The sequence below is a fragment of the Columba livia genome, chromosome 1, assembly GCF_036013475.1.
Source record: "Columba livia isolate bColLiv1 breed racing homer chromosome 1, bColLiv1.pat.W.v2, whole genome shotgun sequence".
NCBI classification, from domain to species: domain Eukaryota; kingdom Metazoa; phylum Chordata; class Aves; order Columbiformes; family Columbidae; genus Columba; species Columba livia.
This window is the reverse complement of record NC_088602.1, coordinates 146,468,096-146,492,105: the sequence shown is the minus strand read 5'-3', so window position 1 is coordinate 146,492,105 and position 24,010 is coordinate 146,468,096. Positions and strand designations below refer to the sequence as shown.

At 43.3% G+C, this 24,010-nt stretch overlaps 3 protein-coding genes across 43 annotated transcripts in view; 1 reads left to right on the top strand and 2 right to left on the bottom strand.

Moving 5' to 3' along the window:
• The window catches only part of ERC1 (ELKS/RAB6-interacting/CAST family member 1), a 293,279-nt gene extending 293,040 nt beyond the window's left edge, over positions 1-239 (bottom strand). For all 20 annotated transcript variants that reach the window (XR_010467217.1, XM_065035804.1, XM_065035905.1 and 17 more), the window contains exon 1: positions 84-239. The gene's annotated coding sequence lies outside the window, so the exon portion shown is untranslated. The remainder of the gene's footprint in view (positions 1-83) is intronic.
• RAD52 (RAD52 homolog, DNA repair protein) lies at positions 5-19,329 on the top strand. 5 transcript variants are annotated; one of them, XM_065035992.1, is made up of 13 exons: positions 510-608; positions 4,234-4,309; positions 8,848-8,936; positions 10,375-10,476; positions 11,000-11,093; positions 12,752-12,819; positions 13,081-13,199; positions 13,289-13,364; positions 16,265-16,461; positions 16,673-16,809; positions 17,446-17,526; positions 18,039-18,281; positions 18,555-19,329. In XM_065035992.1, exons 2-13 carry the CDS (start codon positions 4,261-4,263, stop codon positions 18,611-18,613), a joined length of 1,314 nt encoding a protein of 437 aa, XP_064892064.1. In that variant the 5' UTR covers positions 510-608; positions 4,234-4,260; the 3' UTR covers positions 18,614-19,329. The 5 variants fall into 5 exon arrangements, with proteins under 5 accessions (XP_064892085.1, XP_064892096.1, XP_064892074.1 ...); XM_065035982.1 differs by having other exon boundaries at positions 553-608; positions 16,667-16,809; XM_065036013.1 differs by lacking the exons at positions 510-608; positions 4,234-4,309 and adding an exon at positions 5-23 and having other exon boundaries at positions 16,667-16,809.
• A 1,655-nt stretch (positions 19,330-20,984) lies between these two features.
• The window catches only part of WNK1 (WNK lysine deficient protein kinase 1), a 107,224-nt gene continuing 104,198 nt past the window's right edge, over positions 20,985-24,010 (bottom strand). For all 18 annotated transcript variants that reach the window (XM_065035664.1, XM_065035735.1, XM_065035675.1 and 15 more), the window contains one exon: positions 20,985-23,960. In XM_065035664.1, the coding sequence (XP_064891736.1) occupies positions 23,646-23,960 (315 nt within the window). In that variant the 3' untranslated portion in view covers positions 20,985-23,645. The remainder of the gene's footprint in view (positions 23,961-24,010) is intronic.

Below are 24,010 nucleotides of genomic sequence, written 5' to 3'. Positions count from 1 at the left end.
CCCCTGGCTCCCCCCAGCGGCCGGTAAGAAACCTGACCCCCCCCCCACGTATCCGAGCCCCCGTACCGAGCGAGGCCCCTCACCTGCCTGTCAGCCCGCGGGGAGAGGGAGCAGGGAGCGGGGAGCGGGCGGCGGCGCTCCAGCCAGGTAGGGTCGGCTCCGCGCCCGCCGCCGCCTCCTTCGCCTCTCGCGCGCGAGCTCCCCCGCTCCCTCCCGCGCCCCCGGCGCGAGACACACAAGCCCCGCCCCTGCCGCCGCCGAAGCGTGACGCCCGGCAGACCCGCCCTTCTACGGGCCGCGCGGCGTCCCGCCCACGGCGCGCACTCACAAGCCCGGGGTTCCCTCTCCCTCCCCCTCCCTTCCCTTCCACCCGGGGGCGGGCTCCTCCGGGCACCGCTCCGCCTGCCCCGCCCCTCCCCTCCGCCAAAGTGGGAGTGGCCTTCGGCAGCCCCGGCGCTACGTCACCTCCTAGCGCAGCCGCAGGAAGTTTGACTCCTTTCCCGTGCCGTAGCTGCCGTTCCGAGCGCCCCTCCCGTCTTTCCCCTTTTCCTCCCCGGGCGGGAACTCCGAAGTGTCGCTGGAACACGGAGACGGGCCCCTCAGCCCAGGTACTGCGGCCGGCGGCCCACGGCCGCAGGGCCAGCTGGGCGGGAAGGGCCCCCTTCCCCTCACCCGGTGGTGGCGGGGCTGTAGCCGGGAGCAGACCCGGCCCCTCCCGGTGGGCGCAGCGCGCGCGAGGGGCGGGGCCTTCCTTAGGGACCCGCGCGCCGGGGAAAACGGTCGGCGGCGCCGGGGCGGGGCCGCCTCCCGACTCTTGGGTGCCCCGGTACGGCGGCCGCTCTCCTGCCGCCTCCCCCGCTCCTCGGGGGGTGCTCCCCAGCTGCCCAGGTGACAAGGCGCCGGGTCCCCTGGCCGCGGAGCTGCGGCGTGTGGAGCCCCGGCCGAATGAGCGGGCGGCTGCTGGGGCTGCGGGACGCGGCGCGGCTCTCCTCGGGTAACAGAATCACAGAATGTTAGGGATTGGAAGGGACCTCGAAAGATCATCTAGTCCAATCCCCCTGCCACAGCAGGAACACCTAGATGAGGTTACACAGGAAGGGGTCCAGGCGGGTTTTGAATGTCTCCAGAGAAGGAGACTCCACAACCCCCTGGGCAGCCTGTTCCAGTGTTCTGTCACCCTCACCGTGAAGAAGTTCCTTCTCATATTTAAGCGGAACCTCCTGTGTTCCAGTTTGTATCCATTGCCCCTTAGTCCTATCATTAGTTGTCACCGAGAAGAGCCTGGTTCCATCCTCATGACACTCACCTTTTACCTATTTATAAACATTAATGAGTAACGCACCCCTCTGAGCCCACAGGGTTCCTGCAAAGGCGGTGCTGAGGCTGGCACCCGCACCACCGGCAAACTTGGGTTTCCCTGGTAGATGCTCCTTCCAGCGTGCTGTGCCTGAGCCTTTGCCCAGGCAGACAGAGCACGTTATTATTCAGAAATCTTTCTGGTTTGATTTTTGGTGCCTTCAGGGTGTAAGTAACCAAACGCAACACTGACTTCCTTAGCCATGTTCCCAGGCTCACTGAAGTGACAGGGTATACTAACTTGTATAGATCTGTAAGACTACTCAAGGATGATACAGTTACTGACATGGAACTCTTCTGTGAGGACAGGCTGAGAAAGTTGGGGTTGTTCTGCCTGGAAAAGAGAAGGCTCATGGGAGACCTAACTGCGGCCTTTCAGTACTTAAAACGGGTCAACAAGAAAGATGAGGACAGACTTTTTAGCAGGGCCTGTTACGACAGGACAAGGGGTGATGGTTTTAAACTAAAGGAGGGGAGATTCAGGCTAGACATGAGGAAGAAATTTTTTACAATGGGGGTGGTGAAACCCTGGCCCAGGTTGTCCAGAGAGGTGGTAGATGTCCCATCCCTGGAGACATTCAAGGCCAGGCTGGATGGGGCTCTGAGCAACCTGATCTGGTTGAAGATGTCCCTGCTCATGGCAGGGGGTTGGACTAGATGACATTTGAAGGTCCCTTCCAACCCAAACTATTCTATGATCCTATGTAAATTGTCACTATTTCAATTAATATCTTGTTGCAAAAAATACAATAATTTATACTTCTCACAATAGCTGACATACATAGAGGTCCCAATAGCCTGAACTTCCTTTTCATCCGTAGAAGCACAGAATCCGTTTTAAATTATTTTTCTGAAGAATAGTATAGTGCAGGTAAATCTGTACTATTAAACCTACAAGGCCTTCTGTGAAGCCTAAAGCATCCCAAAAAGGGATGTTTTATATTACTGTCTAAGAAGGAAGAAGGATGAAAACAGAGACAGGCTTGCCCATACCTGAAGTTTTCTGTCAATTTCAAATATAAATGGTTTTCCATTTAAAAATAAATAGTGTCAACCTGGGGCAAAACAGAAAAACAGAGAGCTTTAGATTTTTCCGGTAATGTATAATAGTCAGTGTGTCAGGTTAATATGGCCTTGCTGCCAGAAGTGTCATCTGTGCCTGTAATCACAATGTTTTTTATGATATGCAGGTTGACAGATCTCCCACAGCTCCTACAAATTCAGGTGTTTTAGGTTCCAGCCTGGATTAATTTCTTGTCTAGTAACTGCATTTGGCAAAACTACAGGCTTTCTACAGTTACTATTGGACAGGCGGCTTTTCCCTTTAAGTGCCAAACCATTACTCGAGTTAAAAAGCCTGTTCTTTTTTCCTTGCAATGACTAAAGTGGCTCATACATAAATGATGTGGTTATAAATCAGTCTGATAGGCTTTTAGAAACAAGTACCCTCATAAATATTTTACGATATTTGAGTAATATTTCTGCCAGTTCTGGTCTCCAGAACAAGCTCTTTTCCTTTTATTCTGTCTGCAAATGTGAAACGAGTTGTTCAAGGGTGCATTGTTCATTTTTTGTTTTAAATCTGTGAGGTGTTACAGTTTCACACCTAGGAAGGAGCTCGTTTTCCAGACAAGTCGTTTCTCATTTTTCTTCAGTACTACCCCTCGGTGCAATAAAACGGAGCACCTCTTACTACAACTCTTGCTCATTTGTTGTTGTGGCGATTTTTTTTATAACATCATTGAAAGATTATTTGTGAAGCAGTACCTGTTAATACCTTTAATGAAACATTTTCTATACAAAATTGTGGATTAACGCAAAGAAATGAAGTAATCTGAGAAACTAAGTAGTAATTATATTCTTAAAAGGAAATTATTTCAAATTTAGCATTGTTTGGAATGATCTGTTTCATGAGGTGTTATTGATGCATTTTTTAACTAATGAGATTTTGTAGCCCCTTTGTAAGGCAAAAGGGACAATGGATGCTGAATTTTAAAACAGTGAATAAAATTGTGTAGGAGAGATGTAATTTACAACTGTTATAAAGGAACATGTTTGGAGGAATAACCAGCAAAATTGCAGCCTAAAACAGCAACACATGCATTAAACTATCCAATTTGGAATGGAGTTAGATGTGTAATTGCTGGGGAAGCAGAGTCCTAAACCAACCTTCAATAGATATATTGATGTTTGATGAATTTCTGACAACTGTATAAAGGCTGGTATGACAGGAAATTCAGCATAATGAGTAAGGAGATGAGTTTCTCATCCAGGTAGGCTTCGTTTCAGGTGTTGGAGGTATTCAAACATTCTTAAATAGAAACACTCCCCCACAAGTGCACTATGTTATTCTGCTTGTGTAAAGATAAGGAAAAATAGCTTTATACTGTGTTCAATTAAGTGTTAATCAGTAAAAAGTGTAACCATAATTAGTGGGTTTTGTCTTGTGCAGGAAGGGTATCATCATCCTAGACCAGAGGCATCAAACTCATTTTCACCGGGGGCCACGCCAGCCTTCAAAGGCCGGAATGTCATTTTAGGACTGTGTAAACGTAGAAGTATTTACATTTATACAATCCTAAAATGACATTTGGCCCTTTGAAGGCAACCACGAGGCTGACGTGGCCCCCGGTGAAAATGAGTTGGACACCCCTGTCCTAGACATACCAAAAGCAAACATAGTACTGCCTGATAAATCTGAGGGTTAAGTTTTGCTGAAATAAGTGGGACTGTTTGAACATATGTCAAATCTGACACGTGCCATAACTGAGAAGAAATTGTTATAGTGCTGTTTGTATGCCTTGAAACCAAATATATTTAAACTACTGCAGATAACACCAACTTTCTATATTACACCTTTTTATTCTCTTGCTACAGGAAGTGGCCTGGATCAATACCAGTAAGATGCATCAGTGTGGTACTGGCAAGCATCAGTGGCCACCTTTAGTCCATGGTAGTTACCCAGTTTCCTGCCCTCCCCATGTATTCCATTGTTTAACCTATAAAACACTGAATATCTTTTTGTTTTGTTGAAGTTAACAGAACATTACCTCACTCTTCTCAAGTCATCAAGGTTGTTTGCCTAGAGATATTATCAGATGTCAAAACTGAAGGGTTATATTGTATGCCATTTTCTCACATTGATTTCGTAATCTTGTTTCCAATCTTTGAAAACTGTGGTACAGGACAGACCTGCCTTGATTAAGAATATCTGCCCCATTATACTTAAAAAATGTACACCTCTGCTCAGTGTTAGGTAAAACAGCCTTTGCATAACAGGTTAATCAACTTATAAAATAGTTCAGAGTTCCCAGATGAGAGAATATGCCGCAGAAATATAAAACTTTTAAAGTGTTTTGTATGTTTTGTTAGAGCAGTATGAACCTTAGGTTAAATATGTGGTATTATCTTTAGTGCTTACTAAATCACTTGTTGCTACATGCATAGCTGTTTGCTCTGGATGGGCTCAGTGGAATTGCATTTATTGAAAGAATGTTAGAGATTTTTATTCAGCAAACAAAAGCTTCACTATGAAAGAAACTTAAAATATAGAGAAGGATGAGGTTGAATGAAAAGCCCTTCAAAAGTTCACAGTCTATGTTAAATTCATCTCTTATAGATGATGGTGTGATGCCACAATAATTTATTGAAACATCCATCTTCTAGCTGAGGGTTTCCCACGTTGTGGTACTTACACGATTCATGGTATGCAAACTATTTTGAAGTGATGCAAAACCGCCTGCTTCTACCTTATATGTGAAGAGAACTGGGAATTGACACTACTAGCACAGGATTAAGGCACAGTGCAGGGTTCAAAAACCTAGTTTGTCAAGACAGAAGGGAACTGATAGGAAAAGAGGTGATTTAGCACAAAAATCTCTTTTCTTGAGTAATGGACAATAGGGTAAAAAGGTGTGTGAGGAGGTGTTCATTTAGAAAATTAGAAGATATACATACTGTCATGTAAGTTGAAGGTGTTGCTGCAGTCATTTGCAGTAGTAGTTGTACTTGAAGAGATTAAATTCAGGCTTATCTGTTCTAGAAGATTGGTTTATTTCCTACATGGGAACTTGTGTAAACACCCAGGTTTTTCTGGGTGTTTCTGCTCCATTCACTACTGCCATACAAATAAATACCCACTTCTAGAGTGCTGTTGAAAATCAGTACTTCATATCCAGTTTCCAAAAAAAGCCATTTTTCTGATTGTGTATCTAATTTGTTCAAATTTTAAGTTTTTGTGTTAACAACATTTGAAAGAAAACAAAACCCACCAACAACAAAAAACACAAGATCAAAATATGGCAGCAGTAAAAGCTGTTAAGATTCTTTTCCTGTTCTAGTCTATCAAGGTGATGTTTTAGAGCACAGTGCAACACCTGTACCCTTGTGTGTGTTTTTTTTCCTCAATGATAAGAAAACCGTCTGAGAACATTACCAGCTAAACTGAAAAGAATTCCCTGGTGACAGGCACAGAGGTAATAACTTGTAACTCTTAGGTGTCTTTAAACTAATGATAAATTACTTTTATCATCCTGCATACAGAGCAAGTGCATTTGAACTTTAATTTTTTAGTATTTCAAGGTGGATTGAAAATGCGGCTTTTTTAACACCATTTTACGAGCCAGGCAGTCTCCTCGCACTGTCTTGGCCCTGGAGGGTGTTTGAGGCTCTTTTGTGCTCTCATCAACAGCTTATTATCTACTTCAGTATTAAAGTTTCATGCGAGTTAAAATGCTGTGGGGATGGGGCGGTGAGGAACAATATTCTCCTGAGCAATGGAAGCTCTTTGCCTTCCCTAGCTCCTGGCTCTGGTGTTGAGGTGGATTTATAACTCCATTTGCAGAATTAACTTTTCTCTCTTCCAAACTCCTTCTCTAATCATTTTGAAATTGAAGTTCAGACAACTGCTTTGAGACACAAAGGTTTTGCTGTGCTGCACTTCATGGGATTGAAAAAGAACCCACAAAAAACACCATGTTGCTCTACTAGAAAGTTTGGTTTAGACTAGGCTCATTACCAAAGCAAATTGTTCCTACAGGCAAAGCCTAAAACTAAACTGGCATCATCTGTCTCCTTCACATAAGCTGTAGAGTAACACGTAATTTGAATACAAAGCACTGACATGTTTTAAAACTGTTTATTGCAAAGAAGCACAGTGCTAGTAGTCTCTAGTGGCACCTGATCTGTTGGGTTAAAACCGTATGATGTGAAGCTGTTTTCAGTGGAATCCCACATTTCCTCATTCTCATTTAGAATAAATTACTGTATCTTCTTCAAAGCTTCATTAGCGGTGTATCTCTTTAGAGAATTTAGACTGACATGGTGCACGCCATGTAAAAAAGGATTTAATACTGGTTTCAGTTAAAGCATTTTGTTTCCAAATGCCATCCATCTATTGTGCATAAAGATTTGTGGCAAACTGACAACAGGGCTATGTAAGCAAAGACACACATTTCATGCATTGTTTTTTCCCAGGGGCTTTATAATAATTAAGATCTGGTTGAGGCTGCTTAGAGTGGGGGGAAAAAGTCTAGTATTGTTCAGACTTTGATTCCTCTGCCACTCACCGCAGATGCTATTTTTTCCTCTGTAATTGTCTCCCTCAGGATGCTATGGACTCTGGTTAGCATGGGCAGCAGCTTGCTTAAATCACAAGTGTATGTCCTGGGTAATATTAATTTCTACATGTTCTCTTCCAAAATGAAATGTATTTACCACAAATTGCAGGAACCTTTTGGTACATTCAAATGTATAAACACTGTACAATCATACAACTTTTGGACTGGAGATGAATAATTATAGCCAATGAAAATTAAGGAGAATTTTAGCTATATTTTTATGTAGCTAAATAATAATAATACATAAATAAAAGTATATATATCAATATTTAATATTATATAATTTAGCATAATTACCAGTGCTCATATTTGCCCAGGAAACAGCCATTATCCTTTTTCTGAAAATGGTTTGCCAAGTTCTCAGGAAGCTTTGCCTTCCTTGTTTAGGGACTAGAAAAACAACTTGTTTTAAAAAGTACTGAACCTGGAGTACAGTAGAAAAACGTAATACTAGCCAAGTTCTGACCGACTGTCAAATAACACTATCTACTTCAAATTTTAGACTTTCTCAAGTTGTTTTGACATCTCCAGCTGGCTTGTATGCGTACTGACTTGTCTTGTATTGCACACAAAAGTCTTAGTGATAGACTCCCAGTTGAACTCAGCATTTCTGCAAATACAATAGAGCAGGGGTGTCCACCTCTGATATAGAAGATCATCTCTGTGGGCTTAGACAGAAGCGCTGCTGCAACTCTTTCACACACAGGTCATAGAAGCTCTGGGGCAAGACCCCTTCTCCTGAGGCATTGGACAGGTAACACAATATGGGGAGCTGTTGGATGCTGGCTTGGAATAGGGTGCCATCTACTGAATTATCAGTGCAACTTCTTAAAATTCTTACAGGTTCTGTGCGCTTTTCAACTTTGCATAGTTTATATGATACCATCGTAACACAAGACAGTATGATTACAGTCAAAACAGTAATCTAAAATAAAGTCTGACAAGTCAGGGTATAGACAAATACAATTTTAGAAAGTTGCCTCTGCTTTTTATCAGTCAAAGTATTAATGCATCTTGAAAGTGATCTAGGAAGACAGCACTAAAGAATCTGAAAGAGAGAAGTATTTTAGTTTTCCTTACCTAGAATGGTATAGCGCATTCACATATAGAACAGAATCATAGAATCATTTTGGTTGGAAGAGACCCTTAAAATCATTGAGTCCAACCGTAACCTAACTCTACCACTAAACCATGTCCCTAAATGCCACATCTACATATTCTTTTAAACACCTCCAGGGATGGTGAGTCCACCACTTCCCTGGGTAACCTGTTCCAATGCTTGATAATCCTTTCTGTGAGGAGATTTTTCTTGTTATCCAATTTGAACCTTCCCTGGCACAACTTGAGACCTATCCTTGTCCTATACGGAAAAAAAAAAAAAAGCATATAATTTGTAACCAGTTTAGAATAAAGACTCAAAACATTAGTTTTTTGTTCTTTTCTCTGATCTTATGCTGGATCCAGAGGCTATTGAATTATATTGGTTTACTTGCAAGGATAGTTGTTCTTTAAATAAAAGAATTGTTTCACTAATTTAATTTAATTTAGGCTTACCCTCCTTGGTTTTATGGATGGAACACCAGAACAATGCTTCTGCTTCTAGGATGAAACCAGCCATTTCTGCCTAAATAGTGCAATGTATTTAAGAAGAAAAGTTTTGATGGTTCTTAAACAACATCAGAAAACAAATTTCCAGTTGGGGCTGCAGCAATACCATGGAGTGGGAAGTATAATATTACTGTGATGTCCAACGCATTTATTACAGAATATTGTTGTTCTCACTGCGGAGTGGACTTCAACAGATTTTTGGCTTGTCTTCATACAGACTGTTGATTCTTTTGTCTTCAGTGTTTGTATTTTCTCTTATCTTTAGGGATGCCTGAAAGTCAAGGGAAAGACAGCGAAAGCCACATCAGCAGCACCAGTTCCAGCACCAGCGGTTCTGCTGCTTGCTTCGGACAGGTCAGTTCCTTTTGCCCGAGAGCGAAATAGAAGTTTTATGCTTGTACTTCTGAAAATCTGCTCTGCATATTTGCTCTTGTTAAAGTTGGATACAGTAAGGCTGAAGACACATCCATTACTCCAGCAATGCTATACCTAATTGTACATTACATTTTCCTCTGTGAGATAGCCTGGGCATGCCTTGAGTTATAATAAATTGCTCTAGATTCTTCATAAAAGGTTTTATATTTTGTTCCTTAAACATGGGGTTCATTTAATTCTCTCATTCCCAGGTGGCCTGGATCATGCTTACACACATTCTCAGTACTGGTTCAGAAAAGTCAGCCACTCTCAGCTATTAAGGAATGATTTTTTAAAAATTAAAATAATTTGGGAAAAAGAAAAAGTATTAGGCCTGAACAGACTTTTTGGTGGTGAATTCTCTTTTCCTTGATAGACATACATAGCTCCTGAATATGGCATAGGCACGTGCACTTTCCCTTTTTCCTTATGCCTTTTGGTTACAGGCTTGCATTTTTTGTGTCAGAAAAAGACAAACTTATTCCTTGAAGTTTAAATAGAACCAAATACAAATTAGAGAGGTTTCACAGGCATTGGAACTTCCATGGTGCACACTCTGAATTCTGTGTTCTGCTGAATGATAGAAGAGCCAATGCATGTATACACCACACTTATGATTTAGGTGATAAAACCTTTGTTCGGTTCTTCATCAGAGCATAGCGACACAAACTTTTTAGTGCTTGAACCCTTAGATATGCATTTAGGCTTCTCTAACCTCTACAGATTTTGAATTCTATTTCTACTAAAACAAGGAGCAAAAGTTACAACAATTAGGTTTTCAGTGATGGTGGAGTTATCCAAAGGACCTTCCCTGCATTAGTGGAATTTGCTGAGCACTCCTCAAGAAATTCCTATTTTGACTGCTTCCCTGAGCTGCTGTCTTCTCTGTCCTTATGCCATATGGTAGTAGAGTAAGGTTGGGGTTTTTAAATACACTTCTCTTGCTGGTCACAGAGATACTATATTTTACTTTTGAGGGGTAAAATATGAGCTTATGTGTGTGTTCCTGGCAGCTTTGACTAGGGTTATGACTGCATTAAGATTTCAGTAGGATACTAACAGTCCTGGCTCATCTTGGTTTTTCTAATGTAAGTGATGGTTAGGGGAAATGAAAAATAATTGCTACTGCTCAATAATTAATGCTTGTATACGTATACCTCAAGAGTAAGAGAAAAAAACTATTTAGTGCACAAATGTAATGTACACACACACCCCTGAGGTCTTTTCCTTGTCCGTTACATCCTGATTCTGAAAATGGATCATGCGCCTCTTGGAAGGACTGTATGTGGAAAAATGGGATAAAGAAGCAATATTAAGAGAATAGGGGGAGCTAAAATAGGGAGTGTGAGAAGATTTATCTTACCTTGTTTTTGTCAAGTATCAATACACAGCAAGTGAATACCAAGCTATCCAGCATGCTCTTCGTCAGAGACTGGGTCCAGAATATATCAGCAGTCGGCAAGCTGGAGGAGGACAAAAGGTATGAGAAAACATGCATAGATGTTTCAACTCAGAGTTTTTTCTGGCATAGAAAAAGTTACAATAACACTCAGACACACAGTGTGAACTGTGGGGTTGTCATATGTAGGGACAAGAGCTGGACTCAATGATCCTTGTGGGTCCCTCCCAACTCAGGACATATTCTATGATTCAGTGCTTCGTCCTTTACAAGGGCATACTTATCTACTTGTGGAACATTGAGATGTTTTTCTCATTTTTTCCCAGAACTGAAATATACGAAACATTATATAACATAGGCTGCATTTTACCCTCTTCAGGGCCCACTAGCTCTGCCTTCCCTCAATTAAATATTTTTGGTTGTCAGTCATGTTAACATCTCATCACAGTTGCTGGAAGAGGGTCAACCTAAAGCTGCACTGTCATCCTTTTATTCACATTATCCGAACCTTGAACTTAGCTGGGCTTCCTCAGTGTAGGAAAAAGCATGTATAGATGTGTGCACATGTGTATATGTATTTATGTATCTATGCTTTTCTTTTCAGGTTTGTTACATTGAGGGTCACAAAGTGATCAGTCTGGCCAATGAGATGTTTGGCTTCAATGGCTGGGCTCATTCAGTCACTCAGCAGAATGTTGGTAAGTATCTCTTGAGGGTAAAGTCTTTCCTATTGTTTCACTGTGAGGCCCTGAAGGAAAAGTCTCTCCGGTAAGGACCAGGGTATCAATCCTAGAATTTGATCAAAGAACATGGGGAGAAGCATGTGGAATTTCCAGGTGTCTTAGCTTTTGATAAAAATCAGAGAAATTGAATTATGGAGGACTTTCTGTTTTCTGTTTAGATCTTGCACCGGAATATGTCATAGTCATTTTTCTAAGTGTGTTTGAGATTATTCTTGAGCTATTCTAATAAAAGTTTTCTGCTCTCTATGGGAACACTCAGTGACTACAGTCAAGAGTAATTACAATTAATCTATTTAGCACTCGGCAGCCCTGACACAACTTTCATACTCACCTATAATTTTTATATTCTAATAAGTTAATATTCTCAATTAATATTCCCCTAATCTTTAGGGACCCATCTTTTCCTGCAGATTCTTCTTCTAGCCAATACCTAGTTCTGAGATTTTTTTACGGTAGAAAGCTTTGGAAAAATTCTTCTTCAAGAAAATAGTATTCGAGTGATCTTAAAGCTTCCATATTGATAGCCGCAGATCTGCTATGCTTAGACTGAGCATTGGTTGTTGCATTATATCAACAAAGCGGTGTAAATGTACCTCCTTCCTTCCCCCCTGCCTTCAGAAATCTTATCTTGCCTCAGGCTGGTAGCTTCTAGACATAAAGCAAGTTACTTCATCGATTTCCATTTATTCTGTACCACTTCTTTTTTCCCCCATTTTCAGTTAAGAGAGGACTGACATCCTTCAAACATCTGTCTTTTTTCAAATCATGCCATAACAAGTCATTCCTTAGCAACTGGGAGACAAAGGATTCTGTTATGTTGGGTTTAAAATCCCTGGGTAGAAAAGGGGCTTGCACCTCCGGCAGGTTAACAAAACAATCAAACAAATAAACCAGATGAGAACAGAAGAACTTCTGGACCCCAGAGTACAGTTACTTGAACTTCAAAGCATTTCATTTCAGACGTGTGTCACGTCAGACTTGCAAGACTGGCAACTAGAGTGCCCTGTGTATGTTACATAGCATTGCTTTTGCTGTAAAATAAAGTAGATTAGAGCTTCTGGATTGGGAGTTGTGTTGCAACCTGTTAAGCTTTAGGCAGTCTGTCCTCTATAAAACATTGTGCAAAATTTCACAAACCAGAAACTTCTACTATATAAGAGGAAAGAAATTACTTTAATAGAAAACAGTTTGTTTTTCCATTACTGGTTTTGTAAATTGATACTTCAAATCTTTCCTTCCCTCTGAAAAAAAATATTATGCTTTGAAAATTTAGCATATGTAGCTGAATGAGAAGTAACATTTACAACTCTTCCTTCTTTCATATGTTTGCGTTTATACATGTAGTAGCAGGGTGGGATTGTTTGGCAAGTCTAGCCACTAACAATCAGAAAGTATCACGTAACATGCCCGGAGCATATATGCAAGTCAGCATTCTCAAACTAGAGTTCATATTTTTTAAGTCATGCTCCATTTTATAGAAGACGATATGGCATCTTGGGCATATTCAGCAAGTATGGTCCAGGTTTCTGAATATCCTCAAAGGACAAAATAAGATCTAAATGTGGCTCAGAAGTCTCTTGTATTATTTAGGGTGTTACTTTTCCCTCCACCAGACTTTGTTGACCTCAACAACGGCAGGTTCTACGTGGGAGTCTGTGCATTTGTGAAAGTTCAGCTTAAGGTAAGTGGATTTTTGTGTTCTCTCTGTCTATAGTTGAGCGATTGCCCAAAGCTGTGAATAAAAGTTCATGCATAAGGTCAGTCTGTGTTTCTCGAGCACTGTATTACACCAGAGAACCTAGTGATGTCCAGAACATTGACCTTGCTATAGAACAACCAGCTAAGAGCAAGTAATCAGGCTTAAGAGAGTACAGCATCTAGCAAGAAGTGCTGTATGTGCAGAAGTTCCCTTAGGCTTACTATATTTAAAACTTTCCTGCAGGATGGCTCATACCATGAAGACGTGGGGTATGGAGTCAGTGAAGGCCTAAAGTCTAAGGCCTTGTCCCTAGAAAAGGCACGAAAGGAAGCAGTGACAGATGGACTGAAGAGGGCACTCAAGTAAGTGAAGACCAGTACTTGTTTGTTTTCAGAAGTGAAGTGAGAATTAAGTGTTATTTTCAGTCACAGCGATCTCCCTTGTTTCTCAGGTGCTTTGGGAACGCTCTTGGGAACTGCATCTTGGACAAAGACTACCTACGAGCTGTGAATAAGCTTCCGCGTCAGGTACAGCACGCGGGCTGTTAGAGCGGGGCCTCCTAGATATGTCTGCTCCCCCTGGCCCTTCAGATTAAAAGGATTATAAATAATGATATCAGTGCATCTCACCCCTGAATGTTCCCAGCCATGAGACCAATAGCCTTTGCCAGCTAGTTTGTGTGAACTGTTTGTCACAGAGTTCTTCCCTGACATTTTACCACAACTACTCTACATTTTGACTGTTTGCAGCAGGGTTACTATGGTGAAGAAATTGCACCCTGCTCAAGATTTCACGTGACATTTATGGCCACGTTGTCCATGTCTCTCTGTTCAGTGCCAGGAACATGTACATCTGTGTTCATAGCTTATTAAATGTTAGCACAGAAAGCACTAAACTGTTCAAACTGGCTCAGTCTAGGCACCATTTTCTCCATGTGCTGAAGTCTTAAGACTGTTTAGGCTTTGTCAGTCGTAGCAACTCAGTTCATCGCTCTCATCTGGCCATGGCTGCTTTAAATGTGCAACAGCAATGGTACCAGTGTCAAGTCATATATTCATCACAGAGGTGAAATGGAAGTTCTTGGGAGAATAATCTGTCAAGGCTGCGTGCACATTCTTTCCCGTGTACTTTTGCCCTCTATAAGGCAAAAGCCAGAACAGATCTCTCAGTTTCTTCTCATTGTCAGTGGTAGCAAAATCCCATTTGCTATTACTAATTTTTTAAATCATACTTGACATATTCCTCTCATTACTGGACTTTTTCAGGAATTAAAAAAAGGATGAGAGAAAGCTGCATGCAGTGACACAATTGCCAATTGCTGTAATAGGTCATAAAACCAGAAGATGCAGGCAGGGCAGAGGAACAGGCAGACAGTACATCTATTATCTGTGTAACCTACCCTAAAGCAGGTACAGCTCCTCTGGGTGTTCCTGCAAAATCAGGACTATTTCATTTAGTCCTGAAGTCTCTCAAGCTGACAGCCTATATGTCAACCAGTGGGCAGCAGGAAAAAGGAGCTTTCTTTAGACTTTAGAGAGCTCTGGTAGAAAATAGGAAGTTCTTCCATGAGAAAGGCTGCCTCCTTCAAATAATTTTTTTAATATGGCCCAGGATATCATAGAAACAATACCAAGTCAGCGACATACCAAAGCTGCTTGTTGTGATTGGACCTTTCACTTAATTTTAAGCCAAATCCATACAGTAGCGATGTCAGTGTATGCAGTGATAGTTACTTTGTCCTTCAACTAACCCGTATTCAAACTCTACCAGGCCCTAATACGCATCACAGCTAGATGGAAAATGAACTCAGCATGGTCCCTGTAACAAAATTTACAGTCCTCCTGTATTTCACCCTGTCACCGTTTACTGCAGGGTGACAATAAACCATGGCAGATGCTCTCTGTTAACCCACTCCCCCCTGGCCCCAGCCCTCCCCACCAAGGAAAGACAACAGGAGGAAAAAAGAGAGACAGACTTGCAAGTTGGAAAAAGTTAAAAATGCTTTACTAATGCTACTAATAAAATAGAAAAAATAATACAAAACCAATCTTGAATTTCCCAGCGCAGTGCAGCAAAGGAGCCAGCACCAGTGGCTGCAGGGCAGGCACCCGCAAGTCCTGGGCTAAATGCGTTGGTACCTGAATATTGCAACTGAATTATGACAGCAGGATGTACCTGACTTGGCTACTGGAGGATAAGGAATAACATTAGGATGATCTACACTCCAATTAATTTGTTTTAAATAGCTGACACAATACTACTGGCTCTTGAGTGTATGAAGTACAACTGATCTGTACTTGAACACTTTCCTTCCCATAATATGGTTCTTATCCTTACTGAGCAGCAAGAAACCACATTACATCTTGCTTTGCTTTCCAGACTCCTTACCTCCTTAGCTTTCAGTGTACAAGGGAAGAGCTGCGGTTACTTTTACTCTGTGAAGCACTAGGTCAAACAGTGAGCCTTCTGAGGTAACCAACACCATGGAGACCTCTTGAGGAGGTTTTTGGTCTAGACAGAGAAAAGAAATTGTGATGTACATCTTCATCGGTGACAACCACACTTTAACCCCGTTCTTTTATCATTTATAAGTATGCTGTGATGTACCACAGCGGTTTTTATAGTATTGGAGTTGTCCTGGTTATTACTGAGGTTGCACCTCAGGAGCCGATATTAATCTTGTTAGCTCCTGAGGTGTACCAGCTGGGAGCAGGAGGCTCCTAGGCAGTCTCCTACCTTGCTCTTTGTGGAAAAAGTAAGCTTTGTACAACTGCTGAGCCATGGAGTTCCATAGTAAAGTTGCCTTCATTATAACTAGGATTTACCAAACTCCGCTAGTCAGGCTAGAGCTGTGAGGCAGTTTTACCTGGCTAACTTAGCCTGTAGGAGCAGACCCAAGGTGACACCTTGCCAGGCAAAGGTGGCACGGATCTCTGCTTTGCCAGGGTTGTTGTCTATTAGTGGCATTGCCACTAATTGGTAAAATCACAGAGCACCTTCCTTGGTGACCTCACGATTGCAGAGCTGTGTGAAGGTCTGCCAGGCCTTTTTACACAAGCATGAAAATGGAACGGGCAAACAGACTCAGCAACAGACTTGTGAGACTGTCTGAGCAGCTGCAGAATTCTGCATCGATCCTCTGCATCTGTGCTCGTCTGCAGGGAGCGCAGTACGGGGAGACATGGGCTGTCTGCTCTGCAGCACTGAACTATTGCACTAACACAAAGCTGCATGAATTCAGTGATTAACTAACTGAATGACTTTGTACTGAAAATGCATTTCTGTTCTCTAACTTACTATTCCACTTAGAGCAAACAAACTAGATTTTTTTTTCAACAATACCATCTAGAAAAGGCCTGTGCATATTTCATTAACTCAATGAAGGAAATTTCTGAATACATTTCCTTTTTTATTTCTCCTTTATTAGACACCCCCTGAGTTAGATTTGGTCAAAGCTAAAAGAGAGGACTATGAGCCTGAAATCGAGAAAGCAAGATACAATAGCTGCTTGGAAAGGCAGAATGCAGGAGGGAGACAACACTGTGAGACGGCACCTACTTGTGAGCCTGCTCAGACAGAGGCTGCTGTAGTGATTATGGATCAGAAGCAGCCAAATAGTTCCAGGTGAGACTGCTATTAGAAATTTATTTTATAACCTATATTAGAAGTTACTGTACTTTTTAAAACACGTGAACAGCCCAATTTGGAAGATTCCATAAAATGCAAGTCTAGTGGATTTTTCTTGATACAATTATTTATGCTTCTTTTTTTTTCTTCATAAAATGTCGTTACTGAAATCCTGTTTAACCGTGTTCTTACGTGGGGGGAGGGGCAGAAGTGCAGCCTCCTTAGCCATTGAGCATGATGCCACTTACCAGCGGAAACTGCGACAGAAGCAGCTACAGCAACAGTTCCGGGAACAGATGGAGAAAAAGCATCAGGTTCCAGTAGTTACTCCTGACAGCAAACAGGGTAAGACTTGGCATTAAAAATGATCAGTTTCAAGGACAGCTACTGGCAGGCGTGTGTTACCCTCCACACAGGAACCCGGCCAGTTGCATTTGTGTTTGTACTGTTCTATCGGCACACCTGTGAGACCAGAGCAAGGAGGATCATTGTACATTTTCCTCCCAGTGTTCTTGAAGTGTCAGGAATATGAACTTTAAAACTGCAGCATTAAAACTGCAACTTCCCAATGACCCCAAAGCTCCGTGCAGCACAGGGGCTGTTGTCAGTACCATTAACACGCTGCACCCGAGCTGAGCCCGCAGCACTTCCCTGAGGTGGTTGCAGGCACGTTGGATTAGCTACCGATACGTTGCTCTTTACTCATGGGGAAGCTGGGACAGCTATATGGTAGGCAGGAACTTGGGGATGGGGTAAACAGGCTAAAACCCAGTTTAAAGCAGTGCAGTTGCTCTTATTGGCCATCATCAGGTACAGAATCTCACCGTTCTACATGCTGCTACCAAAACATAACCAGCTCTTGGTAAAAAAGAAGGTACCTGGTGGCAGCTGCTGCTTATTTCAGACTCATGCTCTGTTAAAAATGAGCAGAAGTGTTCTTCTGTATTTCCAATATTAATCTCTTCTGTTACCTCCATCCAGCCACATCCAATCCTCCTGTAAAGCACAGCACTCCGACAGCAGAACAACAGCAGCTGGCAATAGAAGAGGAGTTCTTTGCAGGTCAGCCTAAAAGTGATAGTAGCCTGTTAAATCAGTAGCATTTAAACCAGCTCCTCAGAGCACAGCGTAAAGGTTCAAGTTCCGAAGAGCATGGAATAATGGAAGTGTGGGTATGAGTCTGATGTTCGCAATATGAACCTTGCTCAAGTGGCCGTGATGTTATGTCCATCACTAGGAAGGTTTGGACGCTGTGCTTTTCGGTAGAGTTGTCACATCTCTTCAGTAAACCCTTTTCCTCAAGTGATATTGCACAGAAACAGAACACGTGTGGGGGTCAGGGGTGTCTTAACATAACCGTGGCTGTTTGGGTCACACACCATGGTGGCTGGACATGGTTTTAGTCCAGGGGACAAGGGGCAGTGCTGTTTCCCTGCTGTGCACTGACAGAAAAGATGCTTTACAGTTTCAGTTTTGTGGTGGCCACCACTTGTAGGAAAAGAGCTGGCTCGTCCTGGAGTTATCGTAGTACAATAGCATCATCTTTGTTTTGATCACCTTTGTGTTCGTTCTAGATGACCCCGAACTTTGGGACATTTCCTTGGAGACCGTTGATCTTAAGATAACGGGTCACAAAGTGGCAGACCCAGCAGCTGGACAGCGGACACCTGAAACACCCCACGGACGTCATCAAATGACGACTCGTAACAGGACACCTCACAGAATGAATTACCACAAAGCTTCTGCTCGACTTGCACAACCGCAGCCGTCTCCTGCAATTGTGAGCAACAGCAGCTGTGCCAACCAGCATGGCCCAGGTATGTCCTACCAAAGAAAATGACCAAGTCCTGTCTTAACAGCTTTTGCCTTTGGAAGAAGTGCTGTTGGATTAGTAAATCAGAGTGGGAGAAGCATTCCTCTTTCCTTGGACCTGGCTGCAGATGCTGTGATAGTGAGCTAGGAGAACTACCTGTTTTTTCCATCCAACTGTCCTATCAAGGAAGAGCTAGAAAAATAATTGAGCAGCACCTTTAGAAGCAGGAAAAAAGGTTTAAGAAACTTCCATTTCTCCCTGTCTCCCTGTTTGGCAGAGTGCAGCCCCTACAGGAGAAGTCAAAGCTTGAAGAAAAGGAGGCTGGAACCTACGTAGGACACCTGGTGGTGTCATTACCTCCGGACTGGATTACATCAGCAGACTGGAGTTGGCTGTTCGAATTATGTGAGGACGTCTAACACATTAATGGGTTTTCCTGTATGTTGTGGTGAAGCAACACAGAAGAGTGTAATACAGCCAACAAGAGCTTCGTGTACTTCGAGGTTATTACATTTCAGATGAAAGAGCAATCGTTAGTGCTTCTGCAGCACTAGACTTGTGGCTGTATTACAAGCTGATGTTACACAAATGTTGCCTGAAATGGCAACAGGATTAATATTTAAAAGGAGATGCAATTTGTAGCATCTTTCTCCCTCAGTGTTGCATTTCAGCACACAGAGATTTTTCAGTAAAATGAGGAGGGGGGTGGGTAATGGTCAGATGACAAAGCCAAGGAGCTGTGGTCTTGTTCAGCGTGGCTGAGGGTGCAGAACAGCAGCAGCCCCTGCTGTGCAGCTCACCTGTGCAAACGGGGTCAGAGCCCGTTGTTCCTCCTCAGCTTGTTCCACAGCTGCGGGGGATTCCCTGCAGCAGCAGCAGCCACACGCTCCGTGGTGCCTGCGCCGCAGGGTCAGGAGTGCGCTGCAGCTGCTGCCAGGGAGCTGCACCTCGGGCAGGGTTTGCTCAGACCCTTTGTAAAATGAGCGGGAGCCGCACGTTTGTTTTTAAACAAACTTTCAGGATAAAAATAAACATGAAAGTTTGAAAAGCTATCCACACTTGTAGCTGTTTGTGCCTCTGTACCCTTGAAACCTTTACAACTCGTTTCCTGTTTAACAAACTCAGAGAAGCAAACACATTCTGACCAGTTACGAGGAGGAAGCTCAAGAGGCTCCCACCACGTCTGTACAGCTTTGCATTCGCTTGAAGGTGGGCAACAGGAAATTTCAAGTGGGTTTTAAACATCAGAGCAAAGCAACAGCTGTTCTTTCCAGCAAGAAGGTAAAATGAAGAGTTTTTAAGCAGTATTTTAACTGGACACAGTAGTATTTTTCAGAAGTGCAGTGCTTAAGACAAGGAGGATGATACTGCAAGGCCTAGAAGGTAGAGCTAGACCTGGAAAAATCACACAAACTCTTTGATTAATCCAACTCCAAAATCAGTGTCAGACTTGAAACAGAACCTTGTTCCCATGCTTTGCCATCACTGCTCTATCTGTTCAAGTCTCTTAAAGCAAGCCCTGTGTAAATACATTTGAAGTATTCAGCATTTATTCCTCCTGCTTTACCTTTACCACTTAATCGGTCCTTTTTGCTTAGAAGCTCCTCTGCTATCCAGTTCCTCAACAGGACAAAGAACAGGGACTGACTTCAGCATGGAAAGAGAGGACAGATTTTAATTAACTGTAATAGATTACGTCTAGATAATGGTTTCATATTTCACCATACTAATTTCTCTCCAATTCAGTGCTGCCTTCACGACAGCTCAGGGAAGAAACACATACCGTATGTTCCAGTCATTGCACTCGCTGCTGCAACCAGATACCTGTTAGGAAGGGAATGTGCAGACATTCAGAATTACTGTATTCCAGGCTGCTCCAGAGATCTCATACAAACGCAACTGCATCAGCTTTTTTACAGAAACAGTGCAAAAGGAGCTGTGCCTCCTTTCCGAGGCGTCACCGCAACAAGTCCCTTTTAAGGAGGCAGCAAAACTTATACTTGGAGCTTTTTTTTTTCCCTTTAAGGCCTTGCACAGCATGACTCATAACAGAAGCTGTTCTTAAAATGGAAAGAAATGCAGCAGCAATTAGTGTTTAGAAATACCAAATAATTCCTGCAAGTCTACCGCTGTTTCGAGAATGACCCCGTAAAGTACTTCCACTCTTTACCAGGCACTGTCGGAAATTTGGGGATGGAATTGCTATTATAGAGCCACACTAAAAAGTTTCTTCTCAGCGCTGCAGGCACAGCCCCCCCCGCTAACACCCCAGAGAGGGGGGTACAGACCCAAGAGAAAAGGAGCAGGACTCTCCTGTGCCCAGGACGGGGCCTTCCCAACACCTCCCTCCCCTCCTCTCACAAAGATCCACTCTCTGAATCATCTGTACCTTGTTTCAGCGTGTTCTATTAAAAGGCCAAAGGCTGATTGCTGATAAACTGCTTTTGAGAAGAGTCTCATTAAATGGGTTTCTTGTACTTCCCCTGTGATAAACGGGTAACAGTTAAATCACTCCGGGAAGAGGATGGAGCAGTTGGAACCTGCTGTTCAACAAGATAACCCAGAGCTCAACAAGAGCAGGTTTGGTTTATTGGGATGAGTTCATTAAGTGTTTCTACAAAGGTAACAAATCGCAGCACAAAGCGCAATCGTGCAGGAAACGCGGTGCCTGGGTTTAGTGCAAAACATACAACTAACTACGGCCAGGGAAGCCCAAAGTTTCAATTCGGTTTATTTTTTTTATTTTTATTTTTTACAGTGTACATTTGTTAAATAATGTAAAGAAAACGCTTGTAATTCAGAAACAGATTGTATGTGGAAAAAGATACTCAAAGTGTAATATTAAACAAAATAATTTAACAGTTCAGTAGCATTAGTTTATTCCTCTAGACTTCAGTTATTCATCCACAGGAGGAGAAGGGGGGAAACAAAACAAACAAACAAAAAAAATAAATCAATGGTAAATAAAACCAGTTCTTGCATAACATTAAGTGAAAAAACAACCTCAAACTCACTAGATCAAAATTAAATAACCATGTGCTGCATCCAGCTGATCGGTTCCCCTGCCATGAATATTCCCCGTGTTCCATTACTGCCCCGGGTTTGTCGCTGCTCCCGTTTCCCAGCGCACGCCTCTCCCCTCGCACCGCTTCGGGAAACATCCCCGCGTCCCTGGGGAGGGACAGCGGGGGCTCCTCCGTCTCGCTCAGCCGCGGGCACCCCCGCTTTCTACCCCGTGAGCCTCCTCTCTCACCCCACGGCTCTAATCCGCACCTCAGTTACAAAGAACAAACCTCCACATCTCAGGGACTTGCAGCCCAGCCACCTTGCCACTGGCCTTCGCCCTCAGCCCTTTGCTCCTCTCCAGCCTGTACCTGCCCCCGCCGCCAAAACTGCTGTTAAAAAAACAAAAGTGACAGGAAAGGAACAGATCTGATGTGTTTCTTCGTAAAAATAAGAGTGAGAACATCCGCAGACAGAAAAACTCCCTGTTAAGGCTCCACGGGGGAATAGCGCTCCCAGAAAAAAACAAATTCAGGCAAGTAACATGTCTGTGATGCAGCAGCTTCCAGGACACCGGTGAGCTGCTCCCCAGCACCAGCACGCAGGACTCTCATCCTTCGCAGCTTTCTGCAGCACTGCATAAACACTGGCTTGGTATTATTTTTACTTTGAAGAGGAAACCAGTATTTTTTTAAATATGAAAAGGGAGAATGACTAAAGCAGAAGGTACAGTACAGTTACTAAAGAGGTGACAAGATAGTTACAGTCCTGGTACCAGCTTGAAATTTGTTAGAGTGAACAAAATTGTAAATCCTCCAAATAAGACAGAGGAAACTTCTTGATGCCGGCTGTTTCAAGTACATCCATTGCCGGCAATGGACGTCACACCAGGACAGTCTATTCCTGGCTTAAATGGATTTTCACCAAAAAAACAAAAAACAAAACAAAAAAAAAAAAGAAAAAGAAAGAAAGAAAAGCAATCCCAGCAGACAAGCCCATGCCAACAAGCAATGGCACCTCTCCCTCAAGTCACATCCTGACCAAACATCTTCACCACTTTGCAGGTGGAGTCACACTGCATCTTAAGTTGGGCCTTTCCCAAAGATACACGTTCTCCCCATCCTCTCTCTGTTCCCAGTCCACACCTCCTGCCTCTGTAGACGATATTGGTTAGTCCCGGTTTAGCTTCACCCACAACCCTCCGTCCCGCCTCCACCTGGCCCCTGTCACACCAGCTACTTCAGATCTGCCCACCTGGACAAGTTTCCCCAACACACAGAACGTTGCTCCAACTCGCTGCCTCCGTGACCTCCCCCTCCACGCACCTACTCCAAGCGGTAACGGCGTCACTAAATCAACTCGAGTGTCCCAGTCACGAGGCACAAACAATGCAGCCTCCTCTGAACTTGCCCTCTGTCCACCTGGGGGTCTGCTGGGAAGACGACGCTAACTGCAGAAGCAAGAGAAGTCCAAGGCACTAAAATATCCAGCAAGCATACTGGGAGAACAGACAAGTATTCAAGTACATTAATTTATACAATTTTACATTCACATTTATTTATCTAATACAATGAAAATACAAAGGAAAAAGTTAAAGTGTCTCCAATAAGTATAAGGATATAGCTAGCTTTTTTTCCCATTTTTTTCTTTTTAACTTTTTTAACCCTCTATATTCCACTCATTTTTAAACTACTGTTGTCCAACAACATTTATATATCACAGTGTTTCCACATCAAAACTGATGGTAAGTACATGTCCGCAGGGAACTTTTTAAAATTTTTTAAACAATTTAAATTGCTCTAATGCTGCAGTCAAAGCTGTTAATATCTTACTTAAAGCAGTAATGACCTATCAAGCACGGGCTGCACTGCAAGTCCATTTGTGTGCCCCACCATGTCGGAGCCAGATACGACTGGGGAGAGGGAGAGGAGGGGGATTTGGACAGCTTTTCTCCTGGACTTGGATCTTCAGGGAGAGACGAGAAGCGTGCTAAAGCCTCATGCTAGGCGCCCGCTCTCCCACCTCAACACATGTGGATTCAGCCTCAAACCACAGAAAAAATGTACAGCAAGACTGCATTTAACTGACCCAGTGACTCCTCTTCACAGCTCTTGTTCCAAACAAGAGCAGAACCCCGTGGTCAAAAGCACTGTCCCATCATAAGGATGCTGATCATCCTCCTCCCCCTTCAAAGTGTGTGGGGAAACTCCCTTTACAGAGAGTCGACAGCAATGGTTGGAAAAGAGAAATTCATTCCCCGTCTGGCAAGCTACCAGTTCATTGCAGCACTAGTTGTTGATACAGGGCCCCATCTCCCTCCCCATGTCCTGTCCCGAGGTCTAGCCAGTGTGGTCTCCGAGCGTGGCTAAGTGGTCCGCAGGTTGGAGCCTGGAGGGTTGCTGATCGATTTTTGCAAATTGCTGATGTTGAAGCTTTGCAAAGACGCGGCACCTACGGGCTGGAACTGGCCGAGCGACGGCTGTGCCGGACCACCTGTCCCACTCCACGGAGCGGCGAAAGACGCTGCTGGGTAACCGTACTGCTGCGGAGGGCACATGGCCTTTGTGAAGGGACCTAAAGAGGTAGCTGATGCTGCAGAGATGGGCGTAGCACCCAGGGAAGATGTCATAGAGATACAGAGCTGACTCGGTGCCGAGAATTTTCTTGCCATTCCAGGGCCCTGAAAGAAAACCCAACCCCCAGGAACAGTTACACAACTGTGCTTCAAAA